The sequence below is a fragment of the Dermacentor silvarum genome, chromosome 6 (assembly GCF_013339745.2).
Source record: "Dermacentor silvarum isolate Dsil-2018 chromosome 6, BIME_Dsil_1.4, whole genome shotgun sequence".
Taxonomy (NCBI): Eukaryota; Metazoa; Arthropoda; class Arachnida; order Ixodida; family Ixodidae; genus Dermacentor; species Dermacentor silvarum.
The window spans coordinates 163,445,354-163,470,408 of record NC_051159.1 but is presented as its reverse complement, the minus strand read 5'-3'; the positions used below and the strand labels follow the sequence as shown (position 1 = coordinate 163,470,408).

The following is a 25,055-nucleotide window of genomic DNA, read 5'->3' as shown; positions in this document are numbered from 1 at the left end:
TTATGCGGCGCGCCATACGTCTCCTCAGCGACCACGCACGAGTACGAAACCATTGCCGCTTTTACCTTGCTTCTGTGCGATCAGCTGTTGGAAATGCAACTGAGTTTTCCCTAACACACTGTGCTGCAATCACGCTGGATTGAATCATGTGGATTGAAGACGTGTGCAGTAGTGCACTATTTAGGCTCACAAGTGCCGGCTGCAAAAATAGTGACTGGCATATTAAGGAATGTAATGAATATGTGGGGCCAAGTTTGCGGACCGCTGCTGCAACTGTCCATACATGTTTCCGGCACTTGAGATGTACGGCTTTCCCCGCGGATACAAATTTGCTCATCCGCCTTCAAAGAAAGGGCTTCAGCCCCGGTACATCGGCAAGAGTGAGTAACGGTCGTTAAACATTGATAACGGGAGTAGCACCGTTTCCTGTCATGATAGGTTTCGCGCACAGTATCTACACACATCTATCCCAACCAGTGCGGAAACTTGCGCCCACTCTTCCGCCAACATGTCAAGAATAAGTGATTGGTGCACACTTGAATACATGCGCACTATATGCGCACAATAAGTGAAGGCACTACACCGATAGCGCACGAATGGTCGAAGCTGAATGTTTCGATCGTGACAGTCCACAAGAGTAAGCGAGTTACTAGTGATAATGCGCATTTGCTACAAGGTATTACAATGTGCAGAACAGCTACGTTTCAAGCCTTGTGCGCAGCAAGAACAAATCTAACGAAACCGCGCACACTCACGAGCGATTAGGCAGAAAATGATCAGATAGTGACCGCACCGAGGAACCTTACTGATTCAGAAACGTGACAAGCCGCTGCTTCAATATACTTGCCAGATAAAGAACGAAGGCCAAAACACCATAATCCTGATTCAGCTAATGAGCGGAATGTTTGGATAGCTTCGAATAGATATTTATCCCCGCTTTTAGAGCAAGCACCATATACGCTGCTCACGCCGTTTGGATCATAGCTTAATCAGCTCCGAAAGTGCTTTTGCATCTTCTCTGAAACTGCAGCCAAGGCGTGTCGTCCACCCAGTCACTGTCTACGATATCTCCGGAAACAGAGGTTTGCTAAGCGTCATACACATTCATTGTAAACACTGAGGCAATGGAGGCAGTTGAGGCAAGCAATGGACATGTCATCGCGTTAACATGGCAGCGCCCACGGGATCGCCGCGAAATGGGTTAATAGGCTCACAAGTGTCGGCGGTGGTGGTGGTGTCATGCTGAAAAGGGGGCCGATCCTGGTGGTAGTGCAGAAAGGGTCCAAGCTCAAATGCACATATCAGGGACAAAGAGAAAGCAAGAGGGGAAGCAAGGGAGAGAGAGAAAATAACCAGGGAAGGTCAGATACACACACGACAAGCTTCGCTTACCCCCATTTTCTCGACAGGGGAAGGGCTGGTATTTTTTTTTTCTTTGGGGCTACGTGAAAGATCAAGTGTTTGCAACAGAGCTGACTGACATTAATAATATGAGCAGGATAAAATCTGCCTGTACAAGCATCAGACCAGAAGTACTGTGCAGAGTGCGAGAGCGGTTTGTTTTGCATTGCTGTGGAAGGAAAGCACTTTAAACTTTTTTTAAAGCACTGATATCTTTTAATGGGTTTCCATAAAGACTTGAAATTTATGAATGAGCACGATGACTTTGAAATAGTGCCACATCGATATTAGCTGGTCGCTTGAACGATGCGCGCAGTCGCCTGACGAAGACCAAGTGATTTTGGCTGGGAATGTGAGCTTGCTGAACTGATTAGCGCTGCAACCGCTACTGTAAATACATCCTATATATAGTTTAATGTGTATCTGCCTCGTCATTCATGTAACAATGTTGTAGCAAAAAATTTGTTAGCATGGGTAATACCTTTGTCGATTTCAATAAAATTGACAATTATTGAGAATTGAACACAATTTATTTTTGGTATCCCTGGTTAGCATAATGCCCGCTCGTCTAGACACCATCACACATGCGCATAGCCCCTCTCCCCCTGGCTTCAGCGCTGGCTACCGTATCTCGGCATCGCAGTTGCTACCATCATTACAGGGGCTCGTTTCCATGTTTCAATAGCGGTTCCGAGTACTGCAGTTTGCAATTACGCAAGCAAAGACTGAAAGGGTGCCAGTTGTCACTTTTGCATATGCCTTCACCCCATTGTCAAACTAAACACTGTACACAGCAAGCACTGTCATAAAAGGGAGGAGCTTTGCGCTGGTCCTCACTCTCTTGCGTGCGTAATCTTGCGAACCGCAATTAAACTTCACAGTTCAATATCTGAGTACGGATGCGCTAGAAGAATTCTGCCAAATGAAACTGTGTAGAAACACGATTCAATTTTAGTTAATTAAGCCACCGACATCAATAATTACCACCTCATTCTGTGTCCCCCTGGGCCTTACCCTTACTATAGAGGTGGTCTTCACGTACATCTAAGCGCCTAATTTTGAAAAAACCTGTCGACTTAACTTTGATCACCCTCTATACTGATATGGAATCATTGCGGCTGCTATAATGCTATACAGCTAGCAGTTTCTTTCGTTGGCTTATAACCAGTGGCAACATGAAAATCGAGATTAGAGTAACAAAATGTTTATGATGTCCTGTGAATACTCCTTGCTTTGTATATTTAACACAGCTGTCTTGTCAGCATCATTGAAAAGTAATGCTTGGATGATGACTAATGTTTGTCACATGTTTCACCATTGATGTGGCCACTTACATTAGCAAGCTTATTTTATTAGTATCCTTAAGCATTCATTTGTAATATTCACCTTTAACTTTTCTGCATATTGTACTGCCACACATGCATTTTATTACTCTTGCAGCGACTGATTTCAGCAAATTATTACTGTTATCATGTTGTCGTTTTTGTACAATATGTACCTTGTATCAGAAACTCCTTGAACATAATATAGCTTTAATTCCAAAACTGGTTCAACTGACATAGCACTGCCGAGTGCTCTGGAATGTACGACATTGGAAAATAGCAATTAGACTTGGAGCACAATGGTACAATTTGACAATTGCCGACAGGGCTCACAACTATCCTTGTTGCTCAAGTGTTGGTTTGCTATAGACTCTTAATTTTTGCTCTGCCTGTGTTGTCACTTCCTTTTGACAACTTGAAAAAAATGTAGGAATTAGAAACAAATGTATTTAAGGGCTAGTTGGTTTGGCATAGTGCTCTTTTCCTGTGTGAGAATGGGTAACCAAATAGACAAGACATGCTGATGCAAGAGATGGAAGGCTATAAAATTTGCAAGAATAGGTGATCCATGTGTCAGTGTTGCGCTTAGTTCCCTGTCGCAAAAGGAACAAATGGAATTGCATGTGCTATATATGCTGTATTGCTTAGATGTAAAAAAGAAGTTGCAGTTTCGCCCGAAAGGCGAAGCATCGATTGCAATATCAAATTAGTAGACAGGTATACAAAGTAAGGATAGTAGTTTTATCGGCCTTGTAATATTGCAAACACATACAACATACAGCATATGGCGCGCAGTGACGGTGCTATCGCCCTTGGGTATTATACGGAACATCACTACAACACCGACGGTGATGGCAAAAATGCTCCTGGAATGTCCATATAATTGCTATCATAATAAAAGGTCTTCATGTCTCTCCCTTTCCAATTATGGCTTATATATTCTGCAGAGTCAAACACTTAATATCAATTGATGGCCAGCACTGTGTCTTGCCTATTTGGTTGTACCGCTTTTGTGCTAGAAAGTAGCACAAGGAATAAAGAGCATGCTGTGTGACAGATTGACGTCGGCTCTTAACCTTTCTAGCACATACCAAATAGGTTTTACTGCCACGAAACCATTAAATATGAACTTGTCCAGTAATGCTTTAGGTGGTTCTGTTTTTCGTGTAAGGTGCTGTGTCCCCTTCTGCTATTGTGTTGAATTAAGGATGTCACATTTTCCTGGTGCCCTTAAAAAAGTCTAGTTTTGTTCCCTCTTATTGACTTGAACTGTGCAGACAACAAGCGCAAGATGATGAGCCTCCATGTGAGGTTAACGGCAACGTGACGGGGTGGTCTGCTCACAAGCGCTCGCTGTAAGTCTCCCAGATCAAACGCACTGCATTATGATTTCTAGACATTATTCGTGCAAATTCAGGTTTGCGACACTGGTGTGCAAGTTCGTCTATGAAATTCATAGTGATTACCCGCCTGAGGCTGATCGTGTGAATCAATTATTGTAACTATTCAGGCATTGCATGCAATCTGTTTTTGTACTTTGTATCTTGAGCTTGTCTAGTGTGACTGTAGGAGCCTCTGTTGTACTGCATCTATTCTAACCACTTCAGTCAGAATGTCCACATTCATTAACGTGTTGCCAATTGTGTTCAGTAGTGGTGAGGAAAAAGCCATGGGAACTGAGCTGTGGGTCAGTTAATCTTTCTGCTTGCCAAATGTTACTCCAGTTCACTTCAGATAGCAGAGTTTTGCTACACGTGACCACTTTATCAAAGGCACTGCAGTGTTTGGCAGGATGTTCGAAGTCCCACGTTCAGTCGGAAATGCTAAAGTACTGTAGTTACTCGAATACATATAGCTTTAACACTGTATATTGAAAGAGGAAGGTAGAGTTTGAAGGGTAAAGGGTGGTTTTCTGTTTTCTGGTGTTTGTCTACAGGAACAATGAGCTCCTGATGTATTCTGGGCCGGTGCCAAATGTGCCCAACTGTGCTCGGTCATCACCGGACAGCACCACAGCTTCGGACGGGTGAGCCCCTTGTTGCTTCTCTTGCAGCTGCTTTCAAGGGACATGCCGACTTCTTGTGGATCAGGATGGCTAACTGCAATGTACTTTAGTACCACTGAGGCTCAAGTGTTAGTATCTTGAAACTAAGCAGAGCCACAGACTAATGCAAGCAGAACACCTGCAGCTGCAGCGCAGTACTCTTCTAATGTAGTAATAGAACTAAGTAGTTTCTACAAGACATAACAGTGGAATAGAGGGAGGTCACGTGGAGGTTCATCTTGGTGTGGGCGGTTCAAATTGAGCAGCAGCAGCAGCGGGCGGGACTTTCGGTGGTAATTTTCTACGTAACAATGATACATTGGCTTACAAAAGAAACGGTGATAGACTTCTAGACTTCTTTCGATTTAGCTTGGTATATTTTTTTAATTGTCTCTTTAAAGAAGGGCTGAGCACTTTGCTGTGAAGACAGCAGTTGGGCAAAGTAGAAATCTGCCACTGCTGTATTCAAGCCAGGGAAATAATTGAGCATACTTGAATACGATATGACCTTCCAGGTCCAAATAGACAAGGCACTTGTGCATGTCCGGGAGCACTGGTACTTAAATGCAGTCAAGGGGAAATTATAGGGAAAAGACAAGATGCTGGAGGATTGGTCATAGGTTGGTATGAGCCCAATTATAACCCATTGGCTACCGAAGCTGGCGAACCTCTCTGTGCAAGGAGGGCCATATTGCAAAAGCCAGCGATTCACCGGTGGGAGGTATTATTGGTTTAAGAAGCTATTCACCCGGTGTAGTTGCTTAGTGGCTATGGTGTTGGGCTACTAAGCATGAGGTCGCGGGATCGAATTCCGGTCACGGTGGCCGCATTTCGATGGGGGCGAAGTACAAAAACACCCGTGTACTTAGATTTAGGTGCACGTTAAAGAACCAGGTGGTCCAAATTATTCCGGAGTCCCCCACTACGGCGTGCTTCATAAGATCGTGGTTTTGGCACGTAAAACCCCACAATTGAATTATTTTTTTTTAAAGCTATTCATAGATGACATTACAGGCAATATCTGCTATACTTGTTTAAAAACGTTGGTCAATAGACCGCACTGCTTGTAAACTACTGCAGAAGTTAGAGGTTTATTTTTAGTGTTTATTATTTAGCAGAAACTTTTGTAGCACCTAAATGGGGCAAAAATAAGTTCTGCCAAAAATTTTATTCTGCCTTTTTTTTTTTTTTTAATCTTAAGGATGTATGCATCCTGACCACAGCATTATCATCCATTCAAATATAGTAGCATACTGAATATATGTAGTTCCAAAAACCATTCACAAAATAATAATCGCAGTTGTACTAGTGTTGTTTGTGAATAGAAACTGCTCATTTTGACACCATATTTGCACAAAAGGTTCCTTAGATTTAGCTGACCATTCTGTAATTTCCTTGTGGTGGTTTTTCCTGTTCCATGTGTTCAGACACCCTTGTAAATAAGTAGAAAATGGCATGAATAAGTGGACCTTAGAAAGAGCTAATATGTGTATCGGGACAGCCACGAAAGGAAACATTTTTCTCTGGCCAGAACTTTCTCTGCTGAATGCTTTAAAAAAGGCATCTGTTTAAATTTCATGTCAACGAATGTCGGCTGACCCAGAATATAAGTGAAGCTGTGTTTTTACCATTTCTGTCCTGGCATCTGTGCATTCTAGGAAGGAATTCGAACTGGACATCCTTGGAACTGGCGAGAACGGAACCACTTCTATTTGGTGAGCATTCTCCTCTGTCACAGCTGTAGATGCAAATCAACACTGCATTTTATTTTGTGTTCTGCAAGCTGCCAACTTCCTGACATGTTTGAATTTAGTTTCATGTTTTCAGGTTGCAGTTTAGCTTGTACAAGAAAATGAGCATGATTTCAAGCATCTTCTTTGTAAGCTTGTTGATGACATGGGAGGGTTTTCTTTCTTCCACTTGGCCCAGGCTGTGCTGGCTGAATGGCAATGGTGTCAACTTGTGCCGTTGAGCACAAGTTTGTGGCTTCGTTTCAGTGCCGCGGCAGTTGCATTGCGATGGGGGCAGAATGCTAAAGTGCTTTTATACTTAAACTTAGGTGCACTCTAAAGAACCTCAGATGATAAAAATTAATCTGGAGGCCTCCACAATGGCGTCTATCACAACCTACTGCTCAGTTTCCGGATGTACACTGTTTAGTATCAATTCGATTAGCATTCTAATCTACTTTACAACTTTGTGTCTATCTATATAGCCTCATTACACTGCTCTTACCATTTACCCAAGTTTTCTACTAGCTTGGGCCACTGGGTATGTGCCCAAATAGACATCTAGCTGCTGGCTACTGTGTGGACCTAGTAAAGAGAACATGACAGCTTATTCCATCGACAGGGGAACAGCGCAAAAAAACGCGAGACACACACCAGCGCTGACTGACTGAATTCTTTTTTTCAGAAAGGAACAAACAAAAGATTTCCCATGCACAAGCGTGCACGGGAAATCTTTGACGCTGCTGCTATCGCAAGGAATCGTATCTTGCGTTGGCACTCCGTCTTTGGCCTTGTCTGGGGCAGAACTAACATATCTTACCAACCGTAATAATTCGGGGGAAATCTAATCTCACTTTTTTTTTGGCCATGCGCAGTGATCTACCCTTTTCTTTTTTCTTTAGGTATATATTTGTTCCTTTCTGAATAAAGAATTCAGTAGTCGGTCAGCGTTGGTGTGTGTCTCCCTTGTCTGTCGTGTTTTTTGCGCTGTTCCCCTGTCGAGTATGTACTGACTAGCCCAACCAAGCCTCTACGGTGTTGCAACTTACTCCATAATTACATAACATAAACATAACCATTAATTAGTCTGTACCAGTGATTAATTTTCCATCACCAGATTGCATGTGCCCCACCACTTCAATGCTATAATTGCACATAATCACCCCAAAGGGGATGTGTTTACCCGATCTTCTCCACATAAGCTCAATTTATGGAGAGAACGCCTTTGACTGAGTTTACTTGAAAATGGCTTCAGTAAGGAAGTGAGAGGTTCAGAAAAAAAAAAATCTTAACCACAGGCATCAGTAGTATACGATGAAACACAGCAATTAGTGCAGCATTGTTTGCTTTGTTAGTTCAGTTTTTCTCACTTCTACTTCCTTTTTTGCATTTCATGCACAGAGCCTAGTTGCACTGTTCTCTTAGCCTCTGCATGTACACCAGCTAAAGGAACTTTGGCTTCTTGATGGAGAGGGCAGTGGTTTTCTGTGTAGGGAAGGTAATGTAATTTTTGGTGACATGAACAAATGGAATTCTCATTCATAATCTTCATCAATTGCATACTGTCATCTGTGCTATGTACTCCCTCGAGCAGCATGACACTGAACACCAGTACAGTATTGCTTTAAAGGGGCTGCAGTAGTCAAATGAGACTAAAACGTTCAAAAGACAAACTAATCGTTACATATGTCAGATTCGAATGCATTTATTGCTAGTATACATTATTCAAAAATGAATTTGGTGGTCTCTCTCATATTGTTTAGTAGTGCTACTCCAAACCAGGGTGTTGAACTGAACCCGAACTGATATTCTTAGGGCGTGCCTGAACCTGAACCAAAAAAAAAAAAAAAAAATTCAGTGGTGATGTAGCGGTAAATGCAAGAGAAAGACGTTACCATTACGTTGCACTGATCCATAACTTAAACTGCGTTCACCACATGACAAAGTGCTGTTCGGAGCTGACTTTACACACGTGCATTCGCATCAACGCATCTTCTTTATATGCTCTTTATTCCTGGTGCTATTTTCTAGCACAAGAGTTGTCCAATCAAATAGGCAAGACACAGTGCCGACTATAAACTGATATATTGTTCGATTCTGCAGAATATATAAGCTGTAATCGCACCAAGCGCATCTGATGCACTGCACAGTTTGTTTCGCATAGCACACGATTTTGTGCGCTCTGCATGAGAACACTCGACTAGCAGTATAAGTCAGTGCTACACACACTAGGGCAGACGCAAGTGGATCAGAGTACGTAGAAAATGAGTGTTGTTCTCTGTGTGCAACTGCTCGACATGGGAACAAGCAGACGAAGCGGAAGTACATCTCTTGCTGCAGTATGAAGTAAAACAAGGACACGCCGACATTCTCAGTCACGTGTCACTGAGAGTGATGTCACAGCATGGTGATGTACGTAGCGCACTTGTGCGATTGAAGTCACTCTCCGGCTTGGAACACGGTGCTCACGAGAAGGGCAAACGCTGTTTGGTTTGAAATTTAAGCTCTTTCCACGGCGCGTACCGAGCAATACTCGGCAGACACGATTGTTAGCGCACATTGTATGCACTGCGCTTGTCAGCTTAAAATGCCAGACCTGGTGAGGGGCCCTTTAATATTTTATTTTTCTATTCACGACAAAGCTTCTTTCTGTTTCCAATCTTGCATTGCTAAATTACAATGTGCCATTCATGAGGAAGAAAAAAAAGTACTATAATTTGGCTGTGATCATGAGAATCTTTGTTTACACATCCATGCGCTTATACTTACATCTTGGAAGAGCAGTATTTTCTACGTGTGTGGCAAATATTTGAAATTCTGAAAAATTGAATAGTGTCGATTTGCTATTTCTATTCACTATTTGAAGTTGTCAAATGTGGTTTGTTTGAAGGCTGAAAAGGTCAACTATAGCTAAGTCTACAGCCGAGAACGACTGATTCAAACGGAGACTCGTCTGATTCCTGTTCAGCCAGGGCATGGCTTAGCAGGACCGCAGTTGTGCAGACGATAGTTTCTGAACAAATGCACCAATGAAGTCTTGACAGCCTATGAAATCGCTGTTTCAATTAATACAAATAAATAGTATATTATTTGACCAGTGTCGTCATGTTTAGATTCCTTCATGACGATGCGTGGTGCTGTAATTGCCCTTTGCTCTTTTAGTGAGCAGTGTACACTCTACTACAGTAAAACCTTGTTAATGCCTAAGTAATTCTGGTTTAAATATAGTCTATAATAATGTAGTAAATATAATCCATCGCCCTGTTGCCATTGAAACAAATGTATTGGCTGACTGCTTAAGCCGTTGTCACTTAACGCATACCAAACGGTTAGTGTGTAGTATTTACTTAATTTTTTGGGGCATACAATTGTGGGATCAGCAAAATGTTGTACGTGGAAACTATAGTTAGCGAAGTTGCGGTGCACAGACCTTTCCTGGACTTGCAGTCGCCACTGATAGTGACGTCATGACATTGTAACCATGACATGTTTCCTGCTCCCATAGTTCTTAGCACTTCCACGTCGTCATGGATGACATGGATGATCGCCCTTCCGTAACCAACATGGCCGTTATACATATTTATTATTTTGAACCGGAATGAAATCTGAGCGCTCTGAACCCGAACCAAACTAGTATTTCTTTTCTTTCTTTTTTTTTTTTAGTTCAGTGAATTGCTCTAAATGCTTCTTTTTTTAAAAGGCCTTCAAACCCCTGCTGGCAACTGCATTTTTTTTTTCCAGTGTGGAAGAAGTAATAGTAGATGAAGAGCTGGAACCTGAGCCTCTGACTGAAGCAGATGTAACTGATATCGTAAGGTAAGCTTGGCTGTCATGTCTTCCCATTTTTCTTTTTAGTATTCGCGCTTGGCTGTCGCTGTTAACTCACGTTGGTTGTGTGCTAACTGTGGTAAAGCAGTGATGACTAGTTTCCTTCTGCTAGCATTGTTCCAACAGCCATCCCAACCCAATGGTGCACTCTTATCGATCTGGCACTGTGTACACATTTGTATGTGAGACTTGTCTATGCCAGTTTTTTATTCTTTTATAGTATTTTTGCTAGTGACTTCCAAACATGCACTGCCACTGTATGGTACGGGCAAGAGTCCGAAATGTTCAGATATAAGTTAGAGACCAGGATTGTGGGGTCTCGCACGTGCTCTCGGGACAAAGGAACAACACAGTAGTGCAAACAAACAAAGGGGAATTTATTGTGCCTTTCATACACTAATACACGCTAGCCGCATTACTACCAAAAGAACATTCACATGGGCGCGCGACAAATCAAGGAACTCCGACTCACCGCGACCTGATAGCGAGCGAATATGTTCGCCCCATGCTATGTCACCATCGCCTTATCGTTCGCGTGTACGGTCACGCGAACGATAGCGCGTTCGAACGATCGGAGTTCGTCCATACCGGTGCCATGCTTTTAGCCATGCGAGACGGTCTCGCGAAGCGTGGATCGGCGCACGCGCGGGACATCCGCATCGCTCACCGATCTCAACCCAAAGAGGAAGCGCTTTCGACCTTTTTCTCCCAAGTCACCCTGCCATTCGGTGGCGTTAGCATCGCGACACTCGTGCCATCTCTTGCAATGCGCCGCAACCACCACGACCGCCGCCGGCGCTTAGCCACGTGGTGAAGCCGGATTACAGGAGACTCATGAGTCGCGCATCCCCACAGGCTGCACAAAGCATTCTGTAGTATATTTCATACTCTACGCAAGTAGTGTGGTCACAGAACTCTCGCTTTGTGCATTTTCTGGGGCAGTTGATTTTGATCTGCAACACCTTTTACGAATTACTGTCATATATTACAGCTACAACCTATGAACTTAAGAGGAAGCTTTAGCCTGGGAAAAATGGGGAAACGGGAAAAATGGGAATGAATAAAATGTTTATTCCTCCTCCTCTGCCGATGAGAGAGGAGAGCAATGAGGGCGATGTGGAGGAGACTTGGCCATGGCGCTTAAGGCATTGAGACAACACCCAGGATTTAATGTGCTTTCCGTGAAGCTAAGCCAGCTCTGACAACTGCGCATTCCGAGCGCGCCCATGAGCTCTTGGACCCTGCCACCACCATGGGCAATTGTTCTCCCAGCAACCAATGAGAGGTGCCCCATAACGTAACCTACAGTATTTGCTTGTTCTGGCCTCCCAAATGCATGCAGAGATGCCACTGCGCTCTCTGTGTGGAACACAAAACCTTGCAGTAATTGCCCAGAGGTGCTGTTGCGATAACTGAGTGGTTAGCATGGCCAGCTCCCAAATGTACATTGCTACAGTGGCATTGGTTCAAATCCCAGTAGTGGCAGTTGAGGACAAATTTCATTTTTCTTTGCTCAGTGGCAAGGGTGAAGCGGCTTGATGCTGGCTGAAACATAGTTAGGATAGCGGAATGGATGAACAGATGGACACACAAGGCAAATCCAGTTTCGAGCACTTTGCCCCTGTTGCATTGAAATGCTGGCTGTTGTTGGAGTGCACTAAATAATTTCCTATAACTTGCTTTTACAAACCAAACACACCAACAAAGGAGGTGGATGCATTAAGACGTCATGACGCACTGGCTTCTGGCTGCTGCATGCAAGTGTAGCCAGACAAAACGTGTACAGAACTCTTTTTTTATGAGTAATGTCATCATACCTAGCCTTATTGCTACACATTGGCAAATTTTGCTCTCATGATGTCCAAATCTGGTGGTACAATTGCAAGTTAATTGTCAAATTAAAAAATGTTTCCTTACCTTGATACTTGCCAACTGTCATCCTTTCACGTGCGACAAGCGTGGGGTAGTATCAGACTTGTTCACATCAATGTTTCTTGAAAAGCATTCAATCGGCTAACTTGACGAAAACTGCTGTACACTTATTGATGTACTGGTACAGTTTCACAGATCACCTGCCTGGCTTCGCTGCTGCCTTTTGCAGGCAGCTGCGAGAAGTCCTGCAGGAGAAGGGCCCATCACAGGAGGATGACCTGCTGAACGCACTGGCACCTGAGCAGGCTCGCCGGGTGCTAGCCACGTATGACACGTTAACTGCCTTCCTGTACCGGCACCCGGGATTCCGACTGGTCCATGAGGACCTGCACTCGTTCATCTACTACCAGGACCCTGACGACGACGATGACGATGACTGCTACTACTCCACCACTGCCGCAGTTTACAACGGAGTCCCCGCACTGGTGTGTGCCAAGTTGTCTGTATTGCATTTCAAAGTGATTGCTTTCTCTAGCTACTTCACCCCGTTTGGATGGACGTTGGCTAATCTCGCTCAACAAAAAATGGGAGAGGGTACATGAATGAGAAGAGCAAGGAGCAGAGAGAGAAAGATGCATGAGAAGAAAAGGGCGCCTGATTGGTGGTGTGCGCTGGTGACATAATGCACCAGGGGAGGAGGTGAGAGGGGAGGTTACAAGATATACTGGATTGGGTTGGTAGACTGCCACTTCCATGGTAGACTTCCACTTCCATGTGTCTGCCTTGTGCCCTTAATAATTATGCATTAATAATGAATTGTCAATCTAATAAATAATTTAAATTAATCATTCTACAAAGAACTGTGTGCTGCATAGAAAATCTAAAACAGACCACACAGCACCATTCTAGCTTAACATACTCAAAGCTAGTTTTTAATTAAAATCTAGAAATGATAAAGAAGGGGAAAATGAAAGTGGATGAAAAAACTGGCTGCAGGTGGGAGGTGCGACCGAAGGTGAGATTTTTCATCCATTTTAGTTTATCCTTTATAATTTCTACATTTCAATTAAACAATTTACTCTAGGCTTTCTTTGGTGTCATTGTCGTTGGCTTCGCGTGATTGTCTCTAACAAAAATCGGATTCCTCGGTTCCCCTTTTCTTTCATTAGTGAGGGTCTCAACTCCTGCACCTTTGATGCTTTCAGGTAGCATGAAAATTTATTGGCCAGTTGCCTTCACCCACAAGTTCAGGTACTACGTGACGCCTATAGTAGATAAGATGTTCTACTTCCACTGTCATAGCTGTGACTAGTGGCACAGGCTAACACTCCCAGGGTTACATCTCGTACACAGAAATAACCCAAGAAAGTGGACGAAAAACGGCGCCTGGTAGCTCACTTGGTTAGAGCATCGCAGGCATAATGCAAAGACGTGGGTTCTATTCCAGCTGTGGCCAGTCCTTTCATCTACTTTCATTTTCCGTTTATTTATTATTCCTTCATTTCAAATTGAAAAGTAATTTACCCTATGCTTTTCTTAGTGTCATTGTCTGTTGGCTTCATATGATTGTGACTACCGTATCTATAACTCGCTTAATGACCGCACTTTTTTTCCCAAGAAGTCTAAGCTAAGTTGGGGGTGCGTTTATTATGCGGGATAAATTTTATGGGAACTTTTTCGAAACAGCAAAAATTGAAAACTGAGACGGTAATTATTTGAAATATGCATTAGATAACTTTGCAGTAAAAATAGACTTAAGCTATTTGCAAACCGTAACAGCATTTTTATTGCCCTTCACGCATCGAAACCATTAGACCTATCGTCCAGGTTGCCGGCTGCTTCATCCACATTGTGGTTCCTCAACAGTTCGTCCCGTCTGCCATTATCGGAAGCATCACGTTGAAGCACTGCTTTTCGGCAACTGTTTTGACAAGTTCGCTGTGTGCATCTCTTTGCTCGACCGTCTTGCTCATCGGCATCTCATTTTATCAGTATCTGATCGAACAAGTTTATAACGAATTCTGTAGTTCCGCGAAAAGTGGTCATATTGGTAGTTCATTATATATGGGCTCGCCCTTAAGCATGCTAGAAAGTTAACTGCTATGAAGCTGGTGTCGGCAGTTACGATTCGGCAGCACTTTTGTCCAAAAACCAGATTTTCAGTAATTTTTGTTCTCGGTACATTCCCGCACCTAGCTGCAAACTTTGTTAGAAACGTCCATCTGAAGAACGAGATGCTACGTCGTGTAGCTCTTTCAAAACAGTGCCCAGTTCCGATCACCTGTCATTTCGAAACTGCAAGCCCAGCCTCCATTTTTTTATTCGAGAGCTAGTGATATATTTTACTACCAGTGGGAGTGATAGAGTTGATATATCAGTTAAATATTTTACTACCCTCCCCCCGGAGCCTTGCGGCCCAGGCGTGCGTGTGCTCTTTTTAATGTGATTGGGTTCGAAGCGTTCCTTGTACCAGTACCTGTGATTTAACCCTTTGCGGTCCGAAACTTTTACCCACTTTCTGGCTGTCTTGGTCCGAAACTATTTTGCCAGTTTGTGGCGCCGCAAAGAAAAACACAAACTGTGGAAGAAAAACTAACAGGATATTTATTTTTTTCTTGCATTCTGCAGGCAACTCCTCTACCGATATTTGAGCAGCGTGTGATACAGCTCGAAGCATTCTCCTGGGTGCAGGCCAGGCCAGGGTTGTTACTGCAGGTTTTGCAGAAAAAGTTTCTCTCCTGCCTCTGTTTGTTTTTCGATCAGCTACAAACAGCACAGTCTTTGCTATTTCGGCCTGGGAGTTTGTAGATGAAATTGCTCCTCCCATCTAGGCTTTCCTCGCACTCCTTCCGCGCAGACCGGCCCCGCTTTTTGGCTCTAGCCCTCACGTCACCCACCAGCTGTTGGATGAGGTTGCGGTGGTACTGCAGGGGTCGCTGTTCTTTCTCACCATGATTCTGCAGCTGTGTGTGCCTCAAAATAAAGCTATTGACAATGGAAACCTCTAGAAGCCAGAAAAAAAGCTTTCGCCACCATTTCATTGTCTTTCGACAAAATGTCTCCACCGCCGTTGTCTTCGTCACTCGCTTCTGTCGAATCACTGTTATCACTATCTGATGGAGGCACGTAATTCTCTTCCTCACTGAAGTCATCATCGCTTTCACTAAATGCACTACCGTAAAACGCACGCGGTGAAAAAGTGGTCATGCTTCTCGGCGAACCGCGCGAACGCTCTGGTATCCGGAAGCTGTGCTGAACATTGTGCTGCACTCCAGTGCAAAAAGAAGCAAACTTCAACAAAGTTTACTTATCCCTCAAGAGATGGCGCATATGTGATTCAGACGAGGCGCGCAATCAACGCACTGCTGAGCCTCTGCCAGTATGGTGGCGCCATCTAGTTAAGGTTGCCTGCAAAGGGGCGCGCGCCCGACATGTAAGTTCAAGTTTTAAGGCTTGATCGGGCTCAGCAGACTGCTGTGCAGAGAGCATTACAAGCCGCTGCTCGCCGTCGACGCCGGGCGGACAGTTCAGATCGTTCTCGTCAAAACTAGGCTGACAGACTGCCGCGAAGACCCTGTTGTTGCACCATCGTTCTCGTCAAAACGAGGTGGACAGACTGTCGCGTAGACCCTGTTGTTGCGTGGTGCCCAAATTGGAGCTACTCTTGAGCCGCTCCACCAGCTTACACTGTGACTGTGCTGTGTGCGCCGTGCGGGCCTGTGAGTTTTTGGTGTGCTGATCTCGCTTTTTCCATCAGACGCTAGTATTTGTCAATTCCAGGGTGCAACCGCATTGTTTGTAAAGAAAAGCTGCGTAGACAGATGCTAGTTTTTGGCATTGTACAGTTCTGCTCTTTCAGTCTTTTGTTAAGGCAATGACTGGTCTGACCAATTAATTTTGGCTACATGAAAGTGGAATAGAGTAGACAAGGCAGCTATCATATTGAACAAAATAATCACGGCATTTGGCTGAACATTTTGAAGCCTTATGCTTTGAACTGACGGAGTGGCAGAGTCGCGAAGGGCCTTCCGCTGCCTGACACTAAAAATCAACATTGGCTCTCCTAGCTGTCGTCTTAAGTCAATCTGAAATTCCATGGGTATGGAGATTAGAAGCTAGTGTCTTGTTTTCCCAGGCCCTTTCCTTCTAGCTTTCGTCAAACTTAATAGGACTTCTGTGACAGATTTCAATAAAGCAGAGGGATAACCTACACCGACGAAGCCTTGTGGCTGGCTTTAAGAAACTGAACAAAATTACAAAAACAGAACATTGCACCTCTAAGCATTATAAGGATATACACTACATTTCATATAGTGCAAGAACTCTGACATGAATCGCGGTACATTATCAAATTTATGTAACTGTGAACACAGAACAAAAAACCATTTGATGTTCCAACCTGGCAGCTAGCTAACGCGAAAACATGGGTCAATGTGTAGACTGAACAATCGTTAAAATAACGTAACCAGCTTACGCTGTGACTGTGCTGCGTGTGCCGCGCAGGCCTGCGACTTTTTTCACTAGGCCTTTTTTTTTTTTTTTCAAATTACGCTTTGATGCAACTGACAGAAAATATCTGTTCCATTCAATTAAAGATGCACAATAAACATCCCAACACAGGCTGCTTCATCTGCCATGTCTTCCCAACATGCCCCGCAATCTTAAGGCCACCCGTTTTCTAGAGCGCAGCTCATGGGTGCCTGTTCCTGTGGCTCGTGTCTGCCTAACCGAGCGAACGAGTACAGCGAAAGATGAGTGAATGCGCGGTGTAGCAGGGGATGAACTGACGAGGAAAGCTGTGGAGGAGGACGATGGCTATGAGATGGCGCCAGAGAAGCGCACGTGTGGTAGGCTGCTGTGAATCGCGCCCCACGTCGCCCAAGCGCTGGCTCTTGCGATCTCCAGATTAGCGAGGCAGTCGTACTACACTTACTCTGTTTGCAACGTGCCGCCATTATATCGCGAAATGAAAACTCGTATAGAGCTTTACTCAAATTTTGCGTTGGGGATTATCGTAATCGTGAGTGTGCACCCAAATCTAACTCTCACCGTATTTAAGAAAAAAAAACATCACATTTCCGACCTTTACTGAATTGGACATTATTTACACTCGCAGTGTCAATTGGCATCGCTCTACGACGGCACTTCCTCGATATCTATGGACCAGAATGCAATGCCCCTCTTTTCAAGAACTTCTTTCTAGGGGTGTACGAATATTTACAACTTTCGAATAACTAATCTAATGTCCTATTTGATTCGGTCTTCGAATCAAATAGTCACTTTGTAAATACGAATAATTTCTGAGTAGTTTTCGAATATTTTAAAATGTCAACTGCCCACAATCAAACATGAAATTGGAGCAAAAGTACAATAATTTTCATTCCCGCAGCCATAACATGTGCATAAAACTTGGGAACTTAACGTAATGCAACAGGATACGTTACAGGGATCATTTGCACCCTCCAAAAAGTCCTGTATGTGCGAGCAAACTGCTTAATTGTTAGTAATGCTTCATTCGTGCATTTCGATAAACAACGCTTGATGATGCTCATTGTAAGCTCAAAAAGTTCCTAGGCTTATGAATATTACGATGTTAATACAGTTTTGCATAAATTGTGAAAATGGCGGCTTATTATTTGAAAAGTATTCAATATTAGATGCGATTCGCTTCTGGCACTTTTCGGTTGTATTCGATTTGGTCTCAAAAATTGCTATTCGCATACCTTTACTTCATTCATTGACAACGCTAGTGGAAGTCTTTTTGTGGATGTGGTGCGTCATGCTGGTTGAGAAGTCTGTCACGAGTCTATGCAGAACTAATTCAGAGGGCAGTCAAATAGCTGTACACAGTAAATATGCCGCCATTCTTGCATAACAGCATCAGTGGTAATAGCTTCATCTTTTGCTTGACAGAATGCTGGTGCCGAACACCAGCTGCACTCCCTGGTTGCTGGTAACAATGGACCCCGGAGCGTGCGCACAAGCTCGTGCAGCAGCACTTCATACGAGTCTGCTATGGAGGAGGAGGAGGACTACGAGGATGGGAAGGGCAAGAAGCATGGCCTCAAGGACGGCTCGAGCCAGACACCCTCACGGCCTCGTTGCCAGTCACGAGCCCTGCAGGCAGTACAGCCAACGTGCGACGCAGAGTCCCAGACCCAAGGATGGGACCCTGCTGAGGTGAATGACTTAATTTGGCAGGGGTATCGCGAAGTTTCCTTAAACGGGTGTGATGTCATTTCAAAGTACATTGTTGAATAAATATTTTAAGGGACCTAATGTGAACAGTGCAGGTTTGCCCCAGAAATTGAGCATTGGACATCTCAGACTGAGTGCCACTTATATTCTGTGCCTATCGCTAGTTTCTTCTTCACACCTTTCAAGGCTGATGTCTGACAAAGGTGCCTGAGGGTTACAAAGAAGCGGTGACTGAACAACGGACAGAACACTTGGAAAACCACTGCTTCCTGATTTCCTAGAAAACCTGAAAAGGTGTGCACATGTGAGCCTAATGGCTGGTGTCTATGGACTGTCAGGATGTGTGTATCGTTATCACTGACATTTGGAAAGCCACAGGAGAGAGCAGGCAATCTGTTATGAGAGGTTGCAGGTTCCCTATTTCATGCCTGAAAAGGCATGGGCTTAGAGCAAGCTTTTACAAAAAAACTTGTTCTGTCCCTCTCCCCCTCCTGTCCCCGGAGGCGTCAATGTCACATCAGCGGAATTTTACATACCGTTTTTACTCGAATCTAACGCGCAATTTTTTTCTGATAAAACGGGTCCAAAAATTGTGTGCGCGTTAAAATCGAGTGCAACCCTAAATCTGTGTTACCATATCGCCATCGGCATTTCAAAATGGCCGCCTCGTACGCGCTTCGAGCCTAGCTGCCGTAGCTTCCTCCATGTGCTGTGGTGCGTGTGCTTCACCATTAGTCTACCGTCTGTCTGCCCATTTTCTGCATTTGCTCTATCAGCGTGAAGTGCCGAGTTCATCATGATGCCGCTTTTAAAAGGAAAGTGATCATGTGTGCGGAGACGGACGGAAATCGGGCCGCATCATGGGCATTCAGAGAACCCAAAACTTGCATGCGGGACTGGCGCAAACAGGAGAGGGTTTTCACCAGCAAAGCAACACGGAAGGGTTTCAGTGGACCGAAGTAGTGTATAGCAGTACAATCGCCTTGGCCATTTCTTGAAAGCGATCTGCGACGGAAGAGTCCGCTGCGCACTGTTTTTGCCGCTTATAGTTCGTGTTGAAGCGAGAGGCGTGCTAGCATGAAAGTCAATTCACTCGCCGCTGCTGCCCCGCTTCGTCACTCCAGCGTTGCTATAGCGAGTTTCCGCGGTCATCGAGTGAGATGTGTTCATGTTCGCTTGTGCACACTGTGACAACACCATGCTTGTTAATTTAGTTAGTAAGTGAAAGTCTATACGGCCTATAAAACTACTATCCTTACTTCGTATAGCTGTCTACTAATTTGCTATTGCAACAGATGCTTCGCCTTTTGGGCAAAACTGCGACTTTGTAATTCATTGCAACTTTAGTGCATTGGGAGTAAATCTTTGTTTTTCCAAATGAGAGAAAGTTGAATTTCTGTATGAAAAAAAGCATGAGGTGCATGGTTGTGATAGAAAACTTGCTGTTTCCTTTGGGCCTAGGATCCTTTCAATAAAGACACGGCAGACAGGCGACTTTTACATGCAACACAGACTATAGACAGATACGTTAACGTGATACAGAACGCTTTAGATGCACGCGGACTAGACAGAGTTCTGAAGACGTTTGTCAGTCTATATAATGATGTGCCTAGCACTCATGCAGCACGACTCGCAGGTGTGCGTGGTCATTGCGGTGCTCGTGACGGTTGTCGTTGCGTAGCGACACTTGAGGGGGGACGCGGCTTTCGCATAGCGAAAAATGGCTAAAAAGTCAATTTTTTGAAAATCACATTTTCAGTTTCTGTAACTCTTATTCTATCCGATTCCGAAATATCACTAAAAACCAAGTAGAAGTGCTAAAAAAATTGTATCAGCCATAGTGCCGAAAAATTGCGCAGAAATCGCAAAAGAATGGCGTTTTTCAAGCCACAATATCTCCGGAACAGCCAAGCGCCGCCATCTTGGTCTCGTTGGAAAGCGCATTTCTCCGTCATTCAAATTTGCCGCTTCAGCTATCTCCTCCACACAGAAACAAGCACACAAAAAGCAAATGATTGAAAGTCGTGCCGGAGCCACCGATTGGCCGCGCCCGCCACGTGACTCCAGCGCGGTTCGCCATTGGTCCGGTGCTCGCTTCGCGATGCCGTCGTCTGCACCACTTGTTGCGGTCTCCTCGCGAACTCTGGACAGTTTCCGTAATCTTGATGAGTGTTAAAACTGGCGCTACGCGGACATCACAGTAGCGTGGCCGATCCCGCTTTTTGTGGACATCTCAGACCCGCGACTAAGCATTCCGAGAATCGGTGACGCGGACTTCGCGACCAAGCTTCGGGCACGGAATCTTCGGACACAAGGCTAAGCCTTTCGTGCGTAGGCGTCTCCGACTCGGCGATCAAGCACATCAGTGCGCGGACTTCTCGGATCCTTGCCTAAGCATTTCGTGCATCGGCGCCTCCGACTGCGCGACTAAACACATGGAGCGTCGATTCGTGCCCGCGGATAGGCACTATGCGCGTCGGCAACGCGAGCGTCCTTGTGCCCCCAGGCTAGGCACTTTGCGCGTCGGCAACGCGAGCGTCCTCGTGCCCGCGGCTAGGCACTTTGCGCGTCGGCAACGCGAGCGTCCTCGTGCCCGCGGCTAGGCACTTTGCGCGTCGGCAACGCGAGCATAGACTCCTCGTGCCCGCGGCTAGGCACTTTGCGCGTCGGCAACGCGAGCGTCCCCGTGCCCGCGGCTAGGCACTTTGCGCGTCGGCAACGCGAGCGTCCTCGTGCCCGCGGCTAGGCACTTTGCGCGTCGGCAACGCGAGCGTCCTCGTGCCCGCGGCTAGGCACTTTGCGCGTCGGCAACGCGAGCGTCCTCGTGCCCGCGGCTAGGCACTTTGCGCGTCGGCAACGCGAGCGTCCTCGTGCCCGCGGCTAGGCACTTTGCGCGTCGGCAACGCGAGCGTCCTCGTGCCCGCGGCTAGGCACTTTGCGCGTCGTCAACGCGAGCGTCCTCGTGCCCGCGGCTAGGCACTTTGCGCGTCGGCAACGCGAGCGTCCTCGTGCCCGCGGCTAGGCTCTTTGCGCGTCGGCAACGCGAGCGTCCTCGTGCCCGCGGCTAGGCTCTTTGCGCGTCGGCAACGCGAGCGTCCTCGTGCCCGCGGCTAGGCTCTTTGCGCGTCGGCAACGCGAGCGTCCTCGTTCGTGCCCGCGGCTAGGCTCTTTGCGCGTCGGCAACGCGAGCGTCGACTCCTCGTGCCCGCGGCTAGGCATTTCGCGCGTTGGCACCTCGGACTGCGTGACTAAGCTAATCGAGCGTCGACTCCTAGAGCCCACGGCTAGGCATTTCGTGCGTCGGCACATCGCTCCAGTGTCGACACCTTGAGCGTCTATTCCTCGGACCTGCTGCTGTGCATTTCGCGCGTAAGCACCTCGGACTGCATGACCAAGCTCGCGAGCGTCTATTCCTAGGACCCGCGACCAGGCATTTCGCACATCAACACCTCAGACCTGCGACATAGCACATCGCGCGCCGGCTCTATTATCATAATGCCAAGATATCTCGTAACAATACTTATCATACCACCCCTTCATAAAGAGAACCTCATCATGAGCTCTGTTCACTAGGCCACTTAGGCTGGTACAGACACCTGGCTGCAGAAGTGAGGCGTCATACAGAAGTACAGGCTGGAAAGCACCTAGCAACTGCATTGCTGCCTATCTATCAGTGGCTCTCCTAACCTCCACAGCCATTGTCAATGGAAGATGATTCAGAAGGCTGCTGAGAGCCTTCATTCAGTAACATGGTCAATTCTACTAAAAGAAAACAATGCCTCACTGACTGCACTAGAGACTGCTATCAATGAGGCAGTCTGCAGTTACAACGCTAGAACTACTGTATATAAAATTTATGCCCACGTAGTTCTGCACCTCACTTGGTTTGAAACCCAGGCACCGTGCTCTTTGTAGAGCAGCAGTAAAGAATGCCATACAAACATGAAAAAGGCAGAATGAAGGCTCAGCAAGTCAGAGGCCACATGTCCAAGAAGCGCCACATCACAAAACACATCAAAGATTACAAATTTGGTGCGTTTTAGAGAACTGAAGAGGTGAAACTTTAAGAGCTGTTTTCTCAAAACTGTTATTTCGCCTTTCTGCTCAGTTTGTGGAGCTGATTTCTTCGTTACCGTTTAGCCTATTTTGATTGTTTTTTTTTTTTTTTTTTGTCACGTTCCTTGGACTACAGCGCAGGTCGAGACAGTCTCGCATTTTTATCTCGACTTTTTATAAATTTATGGTGTGGCTATTCATTCACCCCGAAAGTGCGCTTGGTGCGAAGGTAACTTGAAAAATGACTATCTAAAAAATTTGTGTTGTGAAAAAAAAAAAAGGTAAGACTGTCACGACCTTCAGCACACATTGAGCTATGCAGTCCATCACGTTTTTTAAGCTCCTAAGGCCCTCCAGAAAGATTCTAGAGATAAAGATTCTGTTCAATAAAATGTTCTCAAGGTATCACTCTGAAACTTTTATGGAAGTATCAGGGAGACATTCTAAACATTTGTGCCAATTTTCATCAAAATCCATGAAGAAATCGGGAAGTTGATTTTCAAAGCCACGTCCCCCTTAAGCGTTAGCGTTGCGACACTCGAGCACAGCTGGTAGGTTGCTTGCGACGGCCACATCTTACGCCGTCATTACCACGCCGCACCTTGTCGCGACATTGAAGCTGGGGAAACAGCAGGCCGGTAGAGCACCAGGCCACTGCTGTAACTGGCTAGCAACGCCTGGCCTGTAACGCCTTGGCTGCTAGCACATCGGCTCGGTCGGCAGACTGCACCAGGCTGCTATGACAGCAGGCCACTGATGCTCAGGAGAGCACAGCCACAAGCGGGATCTCAGCCCAAGTCCGCACGGTAGCAGGGCACCTGATCGCCAGTCATCGGGCTATGTCTGCAGGCTGGTAGCTCAGTGCCCCCGGTTCCCAGCACGAAGCACTGCACCAGGCCGCTATGACAGCAGGCTGCTGGTGCGCAGGAGAGCCCAGCCACGAGCGGTATCTCGGCCCAGGTCAGCACGGTAGCAGGACATCCGGTCGCCAGTACCCTGTGCCTTGAACCATCGGTCTGCGAGCTTCCGTTCGAGATTTCCGCTCGCTCTCGCGCTCTGTACGCCGCTTCCTTGTTCGTGGCACGTGGCCTTCTTCCATAATCGTCACTAATTCTCTTGCTGTTGCCACACAATCACCATAGCTCCAAGCTGGTCTTTCACACACTTTGTCCCCTCACGGCCACACGCCACTATCCACATCATCACAGTGGTACTGTATCGTATATTTTTTTCTCTTTCGGTCACAGAAAATGGGTTCACGTTACAATCGAGGGTGCGTTAGAATAGAGTAAATACGGTATTTAATGTTCAGATTAGCAGGTATTTGGCAGATTGGCAGATTGATTTCTGGATATTGGAAGTAGGAGCAGAACATGACTTGCCCTTTAGAGTTGCCTTTTATGACGGTGTTCTTTTGGTAAGAGTTGGCATTCTTTCTTGCTGTGCAGTTCGCCGAGCTGGAGCTGATGCTGAGGAAGCGAAACACTGAAATCTCTCAACTCCAAGAAAGGCTGGCATCTATGCAGGAAGCTCATGCGTGAGTTTTGCAAGACTCTTTTGGCAGCAAGTGTCATGGGTGACAACTAGCTCAGGTTCAAACCACTCCTCGGACTTGGTGAAAAAAGTCTGCGAATAGCCCTAGCGAAAATTCTAATAGAAGTTTGTATTAGTCTGAATGCAGTTTTTTTATTAGTTGTATTGCATACCTGCCAGGTCTCCTAAATTGTCCGGGAGACTCCCAAATTTTGATGGTTTTGTACGATTGTACGACCGAAACAGAAATCTCCCGAAAACGCGCCCGTGTTCGGCCGAATCCTTCTCCTAGTCTGGCCACATAGTGCCGGAGCTACGTGACACCGATTGACATCGTGATCAGTGAAGAGTCTAAAAAGCGTAGCCGGTCAAGCGCAGAATTGAAGCTCCTAGTATCACTTCCGCTTTGCTATTTATGCGAACGCAGCGCCGCTGTCATTTTCATCTACGCATAAGGAAATTGTCTACGCAGCTGCCCAGGGTATCACAAGCGTGGCGCTAGGGTCCGATTCTCCCGGTAGTTTCTCTCCACTTTCTTGTGCCGGTTTTTCCTCTAGGCAGCAGTAGGCCGCCTCCACACGCTCATCGGAAGTTTTCTCACTTTCTTTGTTGGCTTCGGTGCATGGTGTAGTGCGTCCTTTACGTAGTTGTCGGCAATGGCGTTGAGTAAAGAGCGCAAGAAATACCTTAGTCTTTTTAAGGCAGTATACCGCAGAGTTTGGCTGTATTGTGGCGTCGCGGAAAGGCGAGCATCATGCATTTTGCACTGTTTGCAATTGCGACATCAGCATTTCGCACCGCGGTAGAACCGACTTGGCTACGCATGTTTCATCGAAGAAGCACGCCAGCAGCCTTCAGTGCCAAAAAATATTGTTACACCGAGCCCCCCCAACAAATAGAAATTACTATTAGTCGTACTGATTTACCTATAAGACCAATAGTCTGTGTGTATTAGACTTAGTCTTATATAGTGTTGCGTGTGTACTAGTTTCTTTATTATACTAATAGGTCCTATTGGCCTATGTACGGATTGTGGCTGGTCTGTTATACGGGTGTCACATGGCGCACATT

At 45.7% G+C, this 25,055-nt stretch overlaps 1 protein-coding gene across 7 annotated transcripts in view; it reads left to right on the top strand.

Moving 5' to 3' along the window:
- The window catches only part of LOC119456324 (uncharacterized), an 87,095-nt gene that overhangs the window by 10,894 nt on the left and 51,146 nt on the right, over positions 1-25,055 (top strand). For 4 of the 7 annotated variants that reach the window (XM_049669738.1, XM_049669737.1, XM_049669741.1 and 1 more), the window contains exons 4-10: positions 3,986-4,078; positions 4,660-4,749; positions 6,426-6,482; positions 10,239-10,313; positions 12,427-12,682; positions 18,111-18,377; positions 23,900-23,988. In XM_049669738.1, the coding sequence (XP_049525695.1) occupies positions 3,986-4,078; positions 4,660-4,749; positions 6,426-6,482; positions 10,239-10,313; positions 12,427-12,682; positions 18,111-18,377; positions 23,900-23,988 (927 nt within the window). The remainder of the gene's footprint in view (positions 1-3,985; positions 4,079-4,659; positions 4,750-6,425; positions 6,483-10,238; positions 10,314-12,426; positions 12,683-18,110; positions 18,378-23,899; positions 23,989-25,055) is intronic. The other 3 variants (XM_049669742.1, XM_049669744.1, XM_049669740.1) reach the window with 1 other exon arrangement.